This window comes from Oncorhynchus nerka, linkage group LG14 (genome assembly GCF_034236695.1).
Source record: "Oncorhynchus nerka isolate Pitt River linkage group LG14, Oner_Uvic_2.0, whole genome shotgun sequence".
NCBI lineage: Eukaryota > Metazoa > Chordata > Actinopteri > Salmoniformes > Salmonidae > Oncorhynchus > Oncorhynchus nerka.
Window position 1 is genome coordinate 62,634,981 of NC_088409.1, and position 14,027 is coordinate 62,649,007.

The 14,027-nt window shown below is 44.3% G+C and overlaps 1 protein-coding gene across 2 annotated transcripts in view; it reads right to left on the reverse strand.

Annotated features, from left to right (window-relative positions):
• The window catches only part of LOC115141634 (numb-like protein), a 73,501-nt gene that overhangs the window by 31,027 nt on the left and 28,447 nt on the right, over window positions 1-14,027 (reverse strand). The window contains exon 1 of one of the 2 annotated variants that reach the window (XM_029680684.2): window positions 11,946-12,127. The exons of the other annotated variant lie outside the window; for it this stretch is intronic. Within the exon in view, the coding sequence (XP_029536544.1) occupies window positions 11,946-11,986 (41 nt within the window). The 5' untranslated portion in view covers window positions 11,987-12,127. Of the gene's footprint in view, window positions 1-11,945; window positions 12,128-14,027 lie in introns of those variants that run through there. 2 annotated transcript variants of the gene reach the window in all.

The window sequence follows — 14,027 nt, forward strand, 5'->3', positions numbered from 1 at the left end:
CTTTGCTTGAATTGCCCTGCCAATGCATTGATGATCGGGCCATTTAAAATACAAAATTTCAGGCAGGGTTATGATCACACCGGTATGATCAAACCGTTGTTGTATTACTTGTGAGGCACAGCTGCGTGAGAATATATTTAAATCATTTGTTTTTATTTTAATTTTACTGAACAGACGGTGCCTGCATCTGTTGGTCAGTCTCAGCGGAGGGAGAGAGCAGTAGACTGAAGGTCTGCCTCTCAACATCCCTCCACTCTGCCTTTCAACAAATGGGCACTGTCTTCCAGCTGATGGCGAAACTCGAGTCGCACCGCATTATTTCTGCCTCATGCACAAATTCATGTTGTTACTCCTATGAACTGAGAAAGTAGAATAATCCTCAATATTAAAAAAGACTCAAGCCGCTAATAATAACAACAACGAAAGCCTATAGATACACTTTCCTACCCCCTGTATATAGCCTCCTTATTGGTATTTTTTTTATTTTATATTTTACTTTAGTTTATTTAGTCAATATTTTCTTAACACTTATTTTTCTTAAAACTGCATTGTTGGTTAAGGGCTTGTAAGTATGCATTTCACAGTAAGGTCTACTACACCTGTTGTATTCGGTTGTATTCAGCATATCACAGTAAGGTCTACTACACCTGTTGTATTCGTTTGTATTCAGCATATCACAGTAAGGTCTACTACACCTGTTGTATTCGTTTGTATTCAGCATTTCACAGTAAGGTCTACTACACCTGTTGTATTCGGTTGTATTCAGCATTTCACAGTAAGGTCTACTACACCTGTTGTATTCGGTTGTATTCAGCATTTCACAGTAAGGTCTACTACACCTGTTGTATTCGTTTGTATTCAGCATTTCACAGTAAGGTCTGTTGTATTCGGTTGTATTTAGCATTTCACAGTAAGGTCTACTACACCTGCTGTATTCGGTTGTATTCAGCATTTCGCAGTAAGGTCTACTACACCTGTTGTAGTCGGTGCATGTGACAAATAAGATTTGATTTGAATAATGCCAACAGCCTGAGACGAATAAAAACAAATAGGAACATCAGGCTTTATCGAGTTTTTTTTACAGAAATGTTTGGCGATCGACTAGGAATGCCTTGGAGATCGACCAGTAGATCGCTCTCGACTGCTCTAGAAAGTTGAGTGAAGTTCAATCTCGTGGTTCTCTATGTGGGCTGAGATTTCTTCTGCGAGGCAGTCCCGGGGGGAGGTGCGTGGGAGTCCCACGCAGCTTAGAGGGAACATTGGTTGAGGGTAGCTGAAAGCTGGGACTAAAAACAAACTAAAGATAAATCATGTAAATCATACTGTCCGTGAAATGTATGTAGTATGTATGTGTGTAGTATGTATACGCTGGAAGTGGAAGCATTGTTGTATTGTTGTCCAAGTATTGTTGTCCATTAGTTTACTCCAATTAGGGGAGAGGTGGCAGGGTAAGGGGAAAATGATAAAGAAGGGTAGGGGTGGAATACAGAAGACGGCCCTCTTTGGTAAAAGACCAAGTCCATATTACGGCAAAACAGCTCAAATAAGCAAAGAGAAATGACAGTCCATCATTACTTTACAACATGAAGGTCAGTCACAATGGAACATTTCATGAACTTTTAACGTTTCTTCAAGTGCAATTGCAAAAACCATCAAGCGCTATGATGAAACTGGCTCTCATGACACCCACCATAGGAAAGGAAGACCCAGAGTTACCTCTGTGCAGAGGATACGTTCATTAGAGTTACCAGCCTCAGAAATCGCAGCCCAAATAAATGCTTCACAGAGTTCAAGTAAAAGACACATCTCAACATCAACTGTTCAGAGGAGACTGAGTGAATCAGGCCTTCATGGTTAAATTGTTGCAAAGAAACCACTATTGAAGGAAAGCAATAAGAAGAGACTTGCTTGGGTCAAGGAACAAGAGAAATGGACATTAGACCAGTCGTAATCTGTCCTTTGGTCCAAATTTGAGATTTTTGGTTACAAAGTAGGTGAACAGATGATATCCACATGTGTGGTTCCCAGCTTGAAGCATGGAGGAGGTGTGATGGTGTGGGGTGCTTTACTGGTGACACTGTCAGGGATTTATTTGGAATTCAATGCACACTTTACCAGCATGGCTACCACAGCATTCTGCAGCGATACGCCATCCCATCTGGTTTGCACTTAGTGGGACAATCATTCGTTTTTCAACAGGACAATGACACAACACACCTCCAGGCTGTGTAAGGGCTATTTGACCAAGGAGAGTGATGGAGTGCTGCATCAGATGACCTGGCCTCTACAATCACCCAACGTCAACCCAATTGAGATGGTTTGGGATGAGTTTGACCGCAGAGTGAAGGAAAATCATCGGACAAGTGCTCAGCATATGTGGGAACTCCTTCAAGACTGTTGGAAAAGCATTCCAGGTGAAACTGGTTGAGAAAATGCAAGAGTGTGCAAAGCTGTCATCAAGGCAAAGGGTGGCTACTTTGAAGAATCTAAAATCAAAAATATATTTGATTTGTTTAACATTATTTTGGTTACTGCATGATTCCATATGTGTTATTGCATAGTTTTGATGTCTTCACTTTACAATGTAGAAAATAGTAAAAATACAGACAAACCCTTGAATGAGTAGGTGTGTCCAAACTTTTGACTGACACTGTATATTTACAACAACAAAAATATCAATATATATATATATACACACACTACCATTCAAAAGTTTGGGGTCACTTAGAAATGTCCTTGTTTTTGAAAGAAAATGGCATTTTTTGTCCAGCTTAACCATAAGAAGTGCCCATCAAGCCAATTCAATTTGTGGGAGGTGTTTCAGGAAGCAATGGGTGAAATCTCTTCAGATTACCTCAACAAATTGACAACTAGAATGCCAAAGGTCTGCATGGCTGTAATTGCTGTAAATGGAGGATTATTTGACGAAAGCAAAGTTTGAAGGACACAATTATTATTTCAATTAAAAATCATTATTTATAACCTTGTCAACGTCTTGACTATATTTCTATTCATTTTGCAACTCATTTCATGTATGTTTTCATGGAAAACAAGGACATTTCTAAGTAACCCCAAACCTTTGAACGGTAGTGTATATGGGCGGAATGGAAATGATGCAGACAAAAACATGTAATACTGAGAGACTCAGAGCAAGAAAAGTCTGTTCGTCCCCACGACAACCGGCTGTTTCCACTCCCCCTCTCTCCATCCCACATATCCTACCCCCTCCCTCCACCCCTTCCCTGTGTGTGTCTCGTTGTGGAATGAGGGAGCGGAACCAAGCCCACATAAACGGGGGTAGCAGTGTTTTGACTACTGTCTGACCCTGGGAGAACAGGTCGGCCCCACTTCATTCCAGTGATACGCAACTCTGGGGTCAGCGGTCCTTCCTGCTGATGTCACATTAGCCATAGTTCATTTGATACAGAGATAAACCCCTGAGGAGAGGACAGGCCAGAACTGTATAGGAACCCTGCTAATACATCATCATCTGTAGTCTGCACTGGCAACACTCACAAATACAACAGTAATGCTCTAGTGGTTACAGTACAGTATGAAGGCCTGTGTACTGGAATGGGATGGTTATGCATATTACTATGAGCGTGGGCTGTGTGCTGGTGCGTGTGCGTGCGTGAGTGTGTGTGTGAAAGCTAATGTGGAGAGACAGCTGGAACAGAGGCTGTCATGTGTAGAGGCAGTATTCAGCCTGACGTACTGACACTCTCTCTAACCAGCACAGACTTCCTGTCTGCCTGTCTGCCTGGGACGGTCTCCTCCCTACCCTCCATCACCCCTGTTCATCCACAGTTCACCAGCCCCGGGTCCTATTCATTTTACACCAAAGAGAAGAACACAGGATGAAACAGGGAGGGAATACCTGAACAATAAGAAATGCTCATTTCCATTTTCCCGTTAAAACGTGTCGTTATGAATATAACCCAGGTCTCTCTACCACTGTCACTATGCTAGCGACTGCCTGTAGCACCCCCATCCATCACATAGCACCACTCTCTCACCCATCATTGTGTAACTAAACTAGAGGTCGACCGATCATGATTTTTCAACGCCGATACCGATTATTGGAGGACCAAAAAAAAAAAAAAAAAGACAATTACAACAATACTGAATGAACACTTATTTTAACTTAATATAATACATCAATAAAAATCAATTCAGCCTCAAATAAATAATGAAATATGTTCAATTTGGTTTAAATAATGCAAAAACAGAGTGTTGGAGAAGAAAGTAAAAGTGCAATATGTGCCATGTTAAAAAGCTAATGTTTAAGTTCCTTGCTCAGAACATGAGAACATATGAAAGCTGGTGGTTCCTTTTAACATGAGACTTCAATATTCCAAGGTAAGAGGTTTTAGGTTGAATTTAATATAGTATTTATAGGACTATTTCTCTCTATACCATTTGTATTCCATATACCATTGACTATTGGATGTTCTTATAGGCACTTTAGTATTGCCAGTGTAACAGTATAGCTTCCATCCCTCTCCTCGCCCCAACCTGGGCTCGAACCAGGAACAGAGCAAGGGGAAGAGCAAGGGGAACAACTACGCCAAGTCTCAGAGCGAGTGACGTTTGAAACGCTATTAGCGCGCACCCCGCTAACTAGCTAGCCATTTCACATCAGTTACACCAGCCTAATCTCAGAGGGTGATAGGCTTGAAGTCATAAACAGCTCAATGCTTGAAGCATGGCAAAGAGCTGCTGGCAAAACGCACAAAAGTGCTGTTTGAATGAATGCTTACGAGTCTGCTGCTGCCTACCACCGCTCAGTCAGACTGCTCTATCAAATATCAAATCATAGACTTAATTATAACACAGAAATACAAGCCTTTGGTCATTAATATGGTCAAATCCGGAAACTATCATTTCGAAAACAAACCGTTTATTATTATCGAATATACCTTGACTCTGCGTGCAATGAACGCAAGAGAAGTGACACAATTTCACCTGGTTAATATTGCCTGCCAACCTGGATTTCTTTTAGCTAAATACGCAGGTTTAAAAATATATACTTCTGTGTATTGATGTTATGAAAGGCATTGATGTTTATGTTTAGGTACACGTTGGAGCAACGACAGTCCTTTTTCCGCGAATGCGCACCACATCGATTATATGTAACGCAGGACACGCTAGATAAACTAGTAATATCATCAACCATGTGTAGTTAACTAGTGATTATGATTGATTGATTGTTTTTTACAAGATTAGTTTAATGCTAGCTAGCAACTTACCTTGGCTTCTTACTGCATTCAAGTAACAGGTAGGCTCCTCGTGGAGTGCAATGAGAGGTAGGTGGTTAGAGCGTTGGACTAGTTAACTGTAAGGTTGCAAGATTGAATCCTCGAGCTGACAAAAAAAATCTGTTGTTCTGCCCCTGAGCAAGGCAGTTAACCCACCGTTCCTAGGCCGTCATTGAAAATAAGAACATGTTCTTAACTGACTTGCCTAGTTAAATAATACATTTTTTTTTAAATCGGCCAAATCGGTGTCCAAAAATACTGATTTCCGATTGTTATGAAACCTTGAAATTGACCGTAAGTAATCGCCTATTCCGATGAATCGGTCGACCTCTAAACTAAACATTGCAAGTCGAGGGCCAGTAGGAGGCACCCTTTCCTCTGGTCTAAAGAAAATATCCCAATGACCCAGGGCGGTGATTGGGGACATTGCCCTGTGTAGTAGGGTGCCGTCTTTCGGGTGGGACATTAAAAAGGTGTCACTAAAGATCCCATGGCACTTATCAAAAGAGTAGGGGTGTTAACCCTGGTGTCCTGGCTAAATTTCCAATCCATCGCAGTCACCTAATCATCCCCAGTTTACCCCCCCTCCCCTGTAACTATTCCCCAGGTCGTTGCAGTAAATGAGAATGTGTTCTCAGTCAATTCACCTGGTAAAATAAGGGTTAAAGAGAAGAAATAATAATATTCCCCTCAATCCCCACCATACATCATTCCACCTACACACTTACTCTATAGCACCTCCCTCTCTGTCCCTGTCTCTCTCTCCATCCCCTCATAGTTCTTCCAGCAGACACTCTCTCTCATTCCACATGTACATTCATGTCAGTTAGGCCATGCCGTAATTCAATCACCCTCCAACACAGTAATATGAACCATGCATGCCTTGCGTAGGCTGTGATGGCAGTGTGGGCGACAAGCAGGACTGTGGACTCTGATGTGAGGTAGGTTATACTGAAATACAGTGCATTCGGAAAGTATTCAGACCCATTCCCTTTTTCCACATTTTGTTACGTTACAGCCTTATTCTAAAATGGATTTAAATTATATTTATTCTTTATAAATCTACACACAGTACCCCATAATGACAAAGTAATAACAGGTTTTCATAGATTTTGCCAAATATATAAAAAAAATAAAAAATACAAATACTTTATTTACATAAGTATTCAGACCCTTTGCTATGAGACTCAAAATTGAGCTCAGGTGCATCCTGTTTCCATTGATCATCCTTGAGATGTTTCTACAACTTTTTCGGAGTCCACCTGTGGTAAATTCAATTGATTGGACATGATTTGGAAAGGCACACAGTTGACAATGCATGTTAGAGCAAAAACCAAGCCATTAGGTCGAAGGAATTGTCTGTAGTGCTCCGAGAAAGGATTGTGCTGAGGCATTGATCTGGGTAAGGGTACCAAAACATTTCTGCAGCATGAAGGTCTGAAAGAACACAATGGCCTCCATCATTCTTAAATGGAAGAAGTTTGGAACCACCAAGAATCTACCTAGAGTTGGCTGCCCGGCCAAACTAAGCAATCGGGGGTAGAAGGTCCTTGGTCAGGGAGGTGACAAAGTACCTGATGGTCACTCTGACAGAGTTCCAGAGTTCCTCTGTGGAGATGGGAGAATCTTCCAGAAGGACAACCTTCTCTGCAGCACTCTACCAATCAGGCCTTTATGGTAGAGTGGCCAGACAGAAGCCACCTCTCAGTAAAAGGCACATGACAGCCCGCTTGGAATTTGCCAAAAAGCACCTAAAGGACTCTCAGACCATAAGAAACAAGATTCTCTCTGGTCTGATGAAACCAAAATTGAACTCTTTGGCCTGAATGCCAAGCGTCACATCTGGGGGAAAACTGGCACCATCCCTGCGGTGAGGCATGGTGGTGGCAGCATCATGCTGTGGGGATGCTTTTCAGCGGCAGGGACTGGGAGACTAGTCAGGATCGAGGGAAAGATGAACAGAGCAAAGTACAGAGAGATCCTTGACGAAAACCTGCTCCAGAGCGCTCAGCACCTCAGACTGGGGCGAAGGTTCACCTTCCAACAGGACAACAACCCTAAGCACACAGCCAAGACAATGCAGGCGTGGCTTCGGGACAAGTCTCTGAATGTCCTTGAGTGGCCCAGCCAGAGCCCGGACTTTAACCCAATCGAACATCTCTGGAGAGACCTGAAAATAGCTGTGCAGCGACGCTCCCCATCCAACCTGACAGAGCTATAGAGGGTCTGCAGATAAGAATGGGAGGGACTCCCCAAACACAGGTGTGCCAAGCTTGTACCCAAGAAGACTCAAAGCTGTAATCGCTGTCAAAAGTGGTTCAACAAAGTGCTGAGTAAAGGGTCTGAAAACCCATTTTTACTTTGTCATTATGGGGTATTACGTGTAGATTGATAAGGGGGGAAAAAACAATTTTATCAATTTTAGAATAAGGCTGTAACGTAACAAAATGTGGAAAAAGTCAAGGGGTCTGAATACTTTCTGAATTCAAAATCAAATCAAATCAAATTTTATTTGTCACATACACATGGTTAGCAGATGTTAATGCGAGTGTAGCGAAATGCTTGTGCTTCTAGTTCCGACAATGCAGTGATAACCTCTGACACAACACAACTACAGGGAACAACAAACACACACACATCGCACACAGCACAAACATTAATACACACACTCATACTCTCACATATCCCCCCTCTCACCCACACTTCCAAACAGCCTTGACCCAGATGGGTGTGGGAGTTAGAACACACAGGGCATCAGTTCGGGTGGTCAAGTAGTTGATGTACTGTACCTCGGCATGGCAACGGACATAATTTGCTTTAAACAGGCTGCGACACAGACACTCAGTCAGCCCTTCCTGTGGATCTAATGCAATAAGGAAGAAGAAGACACAGGCCGAGGGGCTTCTGGGAAGACCACTGCTTAGAAGGTCCAATGCCCAAACTCAATTAGACTGAGCCACAGGCTGGTCAGTGAGTTAGTCAGTTAGTATAATGATTGATGCCCTGCCCTGGTCTCTGACTGCCTGTCACTCACACTACTCTGCTCTGCTCTGCTGGTGTCTGGGATTCCTCAGCATATAAAGTACATCAGCATATAAATATAAATACATCAGCTGATATCTCAAAGTGCTGTACAGAAACCCAGCCTAAAACCCCAAACAGCAAGCAATGCAGGTGTAGAAGCACGGCCATGCACAGCCATGCACAGCCATGCACAGCCATGCACAGCCATGCACAGCCATGCACAGCCATGCACAGCCATGCACAAGTACATGCATAAGGTGCATCACCACGACGGGTGAGGCGGTGGGACTCTCTGGAAGTAGTTCCACAAACCCACTAATAGAACACCATATTAGTACTGAACACGCCTGACAACACAGTCATGGGAATACGTTTAAAGTTGTCACGTTATTGATTATTTATGGCCGCGGAGACACATTTCAAGCGCAAACAGCTAGTGTGACGGAGGGCGCAAAAAAACAAACAAATATTAAATGCATAAGTCATAACGCTGAAAGGCATCAAATGTGCCTTATCACTATTTGTCTTGTTTGTGCAAAGGCAGCATTTTTCTCTCCAGAAGATTAGTACAAATATAACAGCTCAGAGCTCTTCCTGATTCTATTGAAATGTACGGCACAGTAAACTACAACTTGCTATTCTGTAAGGCTACAGGTCAGAATAACCTTCTGCATGTGTATGTGGATGGGGTCGCTTCAGTGTGTGTGTGTGTGTGTGTGTGTGTGTGTGTGTGTGTGTGTGTGTGTGTGTGTGTGTGTGTGTGTGTGCGTGCGTGGGATGTTCTGCTCTCTGTTTCCATTATATATACACATCATCAAATAAGAAGAAGAAGAAGAAGAAGAAGAAGAAGGGGTCGAGTGAGTGTGCCAACTGCCAAGGCCGAGTTGGAATTTCCATAGTGACTTTTCAGTTGTCAAACATACACTCACCCAGACCAGTACTACCAAGCATACATACTGCTAACTAGAAGACAGCAAATTGACTTCCCATTACGGTCATTACTTAGTGCCAATTTATCAAAAGCATTTATCATAATGTATATACAGTAAACATTTACATTTTACATTTAAGTCATTTAGCAGACGCTCTTATCCAGAGCGACTTACAAATTGGTGCATTCACCTTATGACCTCCAGTGGAACAGTAGTGCATCTAAATATTTTCAGGGGGAGGGGGGGTGAGAGGGATTACTTTATCCTATCCTAGGTATTCCTTAAAGAGGTGGGGTTTCAGGTGTCTCCGGAAGGTGGTGATTGACTCCGCTGTCCTGGCGTCGTGAGGGAGTTTGTTCCACCATTGGGGGGCCAGAGCAGCGAACAGTTTTGACTGGGCTGAGCGGGAACTGTACTTCCTCAGTGGTAGGGAGGCGAGCAGGCCAGAGGTGGATGAACGCAGTGCCCTTGTTTGGGTGTAGGGCCTGATCAGAGCCTGGAGGTACTGAGGTGCCGTTCCCCTCACAGCTCCGTAGGCAAGCACCATGGTCTTGTAGCGGATGCGAGCTTCAACTGGAAGCCAGTGGAGGGAGCGGAGGAGCGGGGTGACGTGAGAGAACTTGGGAAGGTTGAACACCAGACGGGCTGCGGCGTTCTGGATGAGTTGTAGGGGTTTAATGGCACAGGCAGGGAGCCCAGCCAACAGCGAGTTGCAGTAATCCAGACGGGAGATGACAAGTGCCTGGATTAGGACCTGCGCCGCTTCCTGTGTGAGGCAGGGTCGTACTCTGCGGATGTTGTAGAGCATGAACCTACAGGAACGGGCCACCGCCTTGATGTTAGTTGAGAACGACAGGGTGTTGTCCAGGATCACGCCAAGTTACAACAGATACAACAGCAGAGTCTAAGCAGTGTCATTTCATTTTCTGGCCACAAATCAATCTGCTTCCCCAAACACTTCCCTGCATCTCTGCCAAGTCAAAACAATGACTCAGCCAGGACATTCATATCAAACAGGACAGGAGCAACTTGAGACCAACAATGATCCAGTATTGTCTCTGCCTGTAGGATAAGATCACACAGAGACAGAGAGACATGTGGTTGCATCTCAAACGGCAGTCTATTCCCTCTGTAGTGCACTACTTTTGACCAGGGCCCAAGTAGTGCACTACATAGGGAATAGGGTGCTGATTTGGGACGTAACCACAGTGAGACCTGTTAGGGAGCTTTAATGCTCCCTAAAAGCTAAAGGGTAACGGTAATACGGTATGGTATCTGTTTGCAATGTGAAGGTAAGACGTTCTATGCCAGGGGCACCGAGCCATATGGTGCAAGTAGAACCTATGTGCCATGTCAACTTTTCTCATCTCACAGACCTGCTACAAAATCGGAATATTTTGACTTATCTGTGTGGGTGGGGTAAATCCTACCCCAAGACTGTTTAATGTCCCTCCATCTTCCCAATGTCCCTCCCCAACACACAGCTGTGCCCTCATAGCTTAGTTACACTCCTCTTTCCTCTGTCCCTCCCTTTCTTCACAAACACAGACTAAGCCCTCAGCCAAGTGCCTCTGAGTGAAGATGAGATACACACGCTTGTCTGTGTGTGTTTGCTCCAAGACCCGATGAAAGACATAGAGATTAACAACAAAAACGCCTAAATCCCCCTGTGCCTTTGGCGGCAGGCAGAGAGAGAGATTGAGAGTGGATATGGCCACCATGGGCGGTCCAGCTGGTCCAGAGTGTGTGTGTGTGTGGGGGGGTCACTCCCAGGGCTAATGTAAAACTGTGGCAGGCATGTGAAGACCACTCAGACCTATTGGCATGCTATCCTCGCTCTCCTCTTACCATGCCTTATCTGCCCAGACTAGACCTAGGCTAGACCCAGGCTAGACATCCGCCACGGGCTGCCTAATCCTAAAGAGTCATTCAGACAAGAGCAAGTGTACAGACAGCACTCACATTTCACCCTCCTCAAACACACACACACACACACACACACACACACACACACACACACACACACACACACACACACACACACACACACACACACACACACACACACACAGGAAACAACTTGTGAAGAATGCCTCTCTTTTCTCTCTCGTCTCAACATAAGAGAAGTATTTGCATTTGCCAATCACTCAAACATACAAAAACAGTCCTGCCTTCTTCCTGTGGCTGCTTGGCTTGGCTTGGCTACATGGCTTTTGCTGGCGGACCTTGTTGTTCTTCTGTGGTAGTGGTAAGATGACTAAGAGTCATCCTTTTTCTGCAATGAAAACATCCCTAAACATTTAATGCCGCACACTCGGCACATAAACAAATGTTGGGTCTTTTGGCATATCAACTGAGAGTTTAATCTGCTCCATATGGGCACGGGGGCTAATGCAGCTGCTAAGACTATAAGCTCTTGGAATAAGCTTGTAGACGCCCCGTCAGTTTCGACAGCTGCTGAAATGGCTGTGGCCAATAATAACCGAGGCTAATGCTATCTCTAACTACAGACAAGCTAGCGCTAGGCTATTGACCTGTGTTCACAGCTATGGTAGATAGGGTCAGCGTAGAGAGGAGAACAGATGGACAATTACTACCGTACTGTAACACATCAGCATATCTACTTACTGTATCCTAATGTAACCACACACACACACACACACACACACACACACACACACACACACACACACACACCCCCAACTCCCCCGCCCCAGCCACAAACCCTCACCTTAGCTCGATGGCCTCCCCCATCTCGGCGCTCAAACTCATCTCAGACCAGTGAAAGCAGAAGAAGAGGCAGAGCAGAGAGTAGTAGAAGAAGTGGAAAGACAATGACAATGATGATGGCGATGATGGATGTTCAAAAATGAGAAAAAGAGAACGCCCTGATACTCGCAGCGGCAGCAGCAGAGGAGATCTAAACTAACAGAACATGTGATGAAAATCTGCTCGGGGATCGGAGAGCGAGAGAGAGACAGAGAGAGAGAGAGAGAGAGAGAGAGAGAGGGAGAGAAGAGAGGGAGAACCACACCTCTTCTTAAGGGATTAACTTGGAGAAAAGGTGACCGACACATTCACACATGCACACAGCCCCCTGTCACTGTGTGTGTGTAATGTGTATGTGTTTCTCTAACACACACACACATACACACACATTCCTGTCTGAATTGCCAGTGAGAGGGACGGTTTGGTATCAGCCATCTCCAAAACCTGTCCGAGAGGGGAGCAGGGATTGGGAGGATGAAGAGGACAGACAGAGAGACACAGAGAGATGTAGAGAATGAGATAGGATGAGAGAGGAGAGGGGGGTGATTCGGCTAGCTACGGTGGGCGCTGACACAGTTTCATCCATCCATCTGTGATGGCCAGTGAGGCTGGAGGCTGCAGGCAGGGGCTTGGGATGGATCGGGAAGGGAGGGTTTTTCTGACCAGGCAGCCTCAGCCTGGGAGCCACTCATTCACTAAGCACTTGACTGCTCCAAACACAAAGACACCCAGAGACAAGCAACCAACACCTTTCTCTCTCTGTCACTCCCCCTCCCCTCTCCCTCTGCTCCTCTGTTGTTGGTATAGCTACAGCTGGAGAAGAGAGGTGAAGGGAGAGAACGAGGGAACGAGAGATAGCTAGACCTATAAAAATAGACCATGCGTGAGAGGAGGACAAAGAAAGAGAGATAGAGATGACAGAATTAGAGAGACAGGAGAGAGGGATAGAGGCAGATAGCTACATAAAATGGGAGACAGCCAGAAAGAAGGTGTGTCCATCTGTGTTGTGTCATACAGATAGATTAGCTTGATAATTCACTGTGGGCAAAGCGTACAACGGTGGGCTGAGCTCTCCCATAAGCCTATTAATGGTATAGTTATCGAACACAATGACCTCACAGGCTGGATGGGAACACATACTGCTCAGATTCCTCCTTACGTGACAAAAATGGCTTCCAAAGAATTCAATCAACCATTGTTTTAACCTCACATCAAACCCCAATCATTCCCGTGGTAACACTAGCTTGGCTATTCACCACTCACCAGAGCCCTGTTCTTGCTGTTGATTGCTGTTGATTGCACTGGGGCTAACCATACAATTAGAATTGTAGAAATTCAACCAAAAATGGCAACATTAGCTCCCGAGTGGTGCAGCGGTATAAGGCACTGCATCTCAGTGCTAGAGTCATGACAACCGGCGGTGATCGGGAGTCCCATAGGGTGCACACAATTGGCCCGGCATCGTCCGGGTAAGGAGAGGGTTTGGCCGGGGTAGGCCGTCATTATAAAATAAGAATTTGTTCTTGACTGACTTGCCTAGTTAAATAAATGTAAAAAAATATATGGAAAACTGGCAAAACAGTCTGAAAACAAACTATGAGTAATCTTCCCTTGTGGATTCCTTTTAAAAATGTGGTATGTTTTTCCCTTAGAATTGGGAATTAGAATACAGGATCTTGATGGTTTTCCAACTGTGTTGTTGTTCTTTTTCCCCATGGAATCCTGGAGTAGAGCAGGGGACGGCAAACTGGCGGCGTGCAAGCCAAAACCGGCCTGTGAGAGATTTTTATTGCCCCCAAAGTATTTTTTTAACAAAAAAATACAGTATATATATTTTGTGGGATTTTAGTTTTGGGTAAAAAAAGATTGTAAAATCACCAGGAATTCATATAAAAATGTGTAATTTAGGAAATCTTTTCCCAAGTATTCCCACGATTAAAGAAAGAGACATATGTGATTGTGTCTCAATATAATCAAGTTATATAATTATTGTTATTTTCAAATACAATCTCTTTCTGGGCTTAGTTGTGGTCAATTTGAGGTG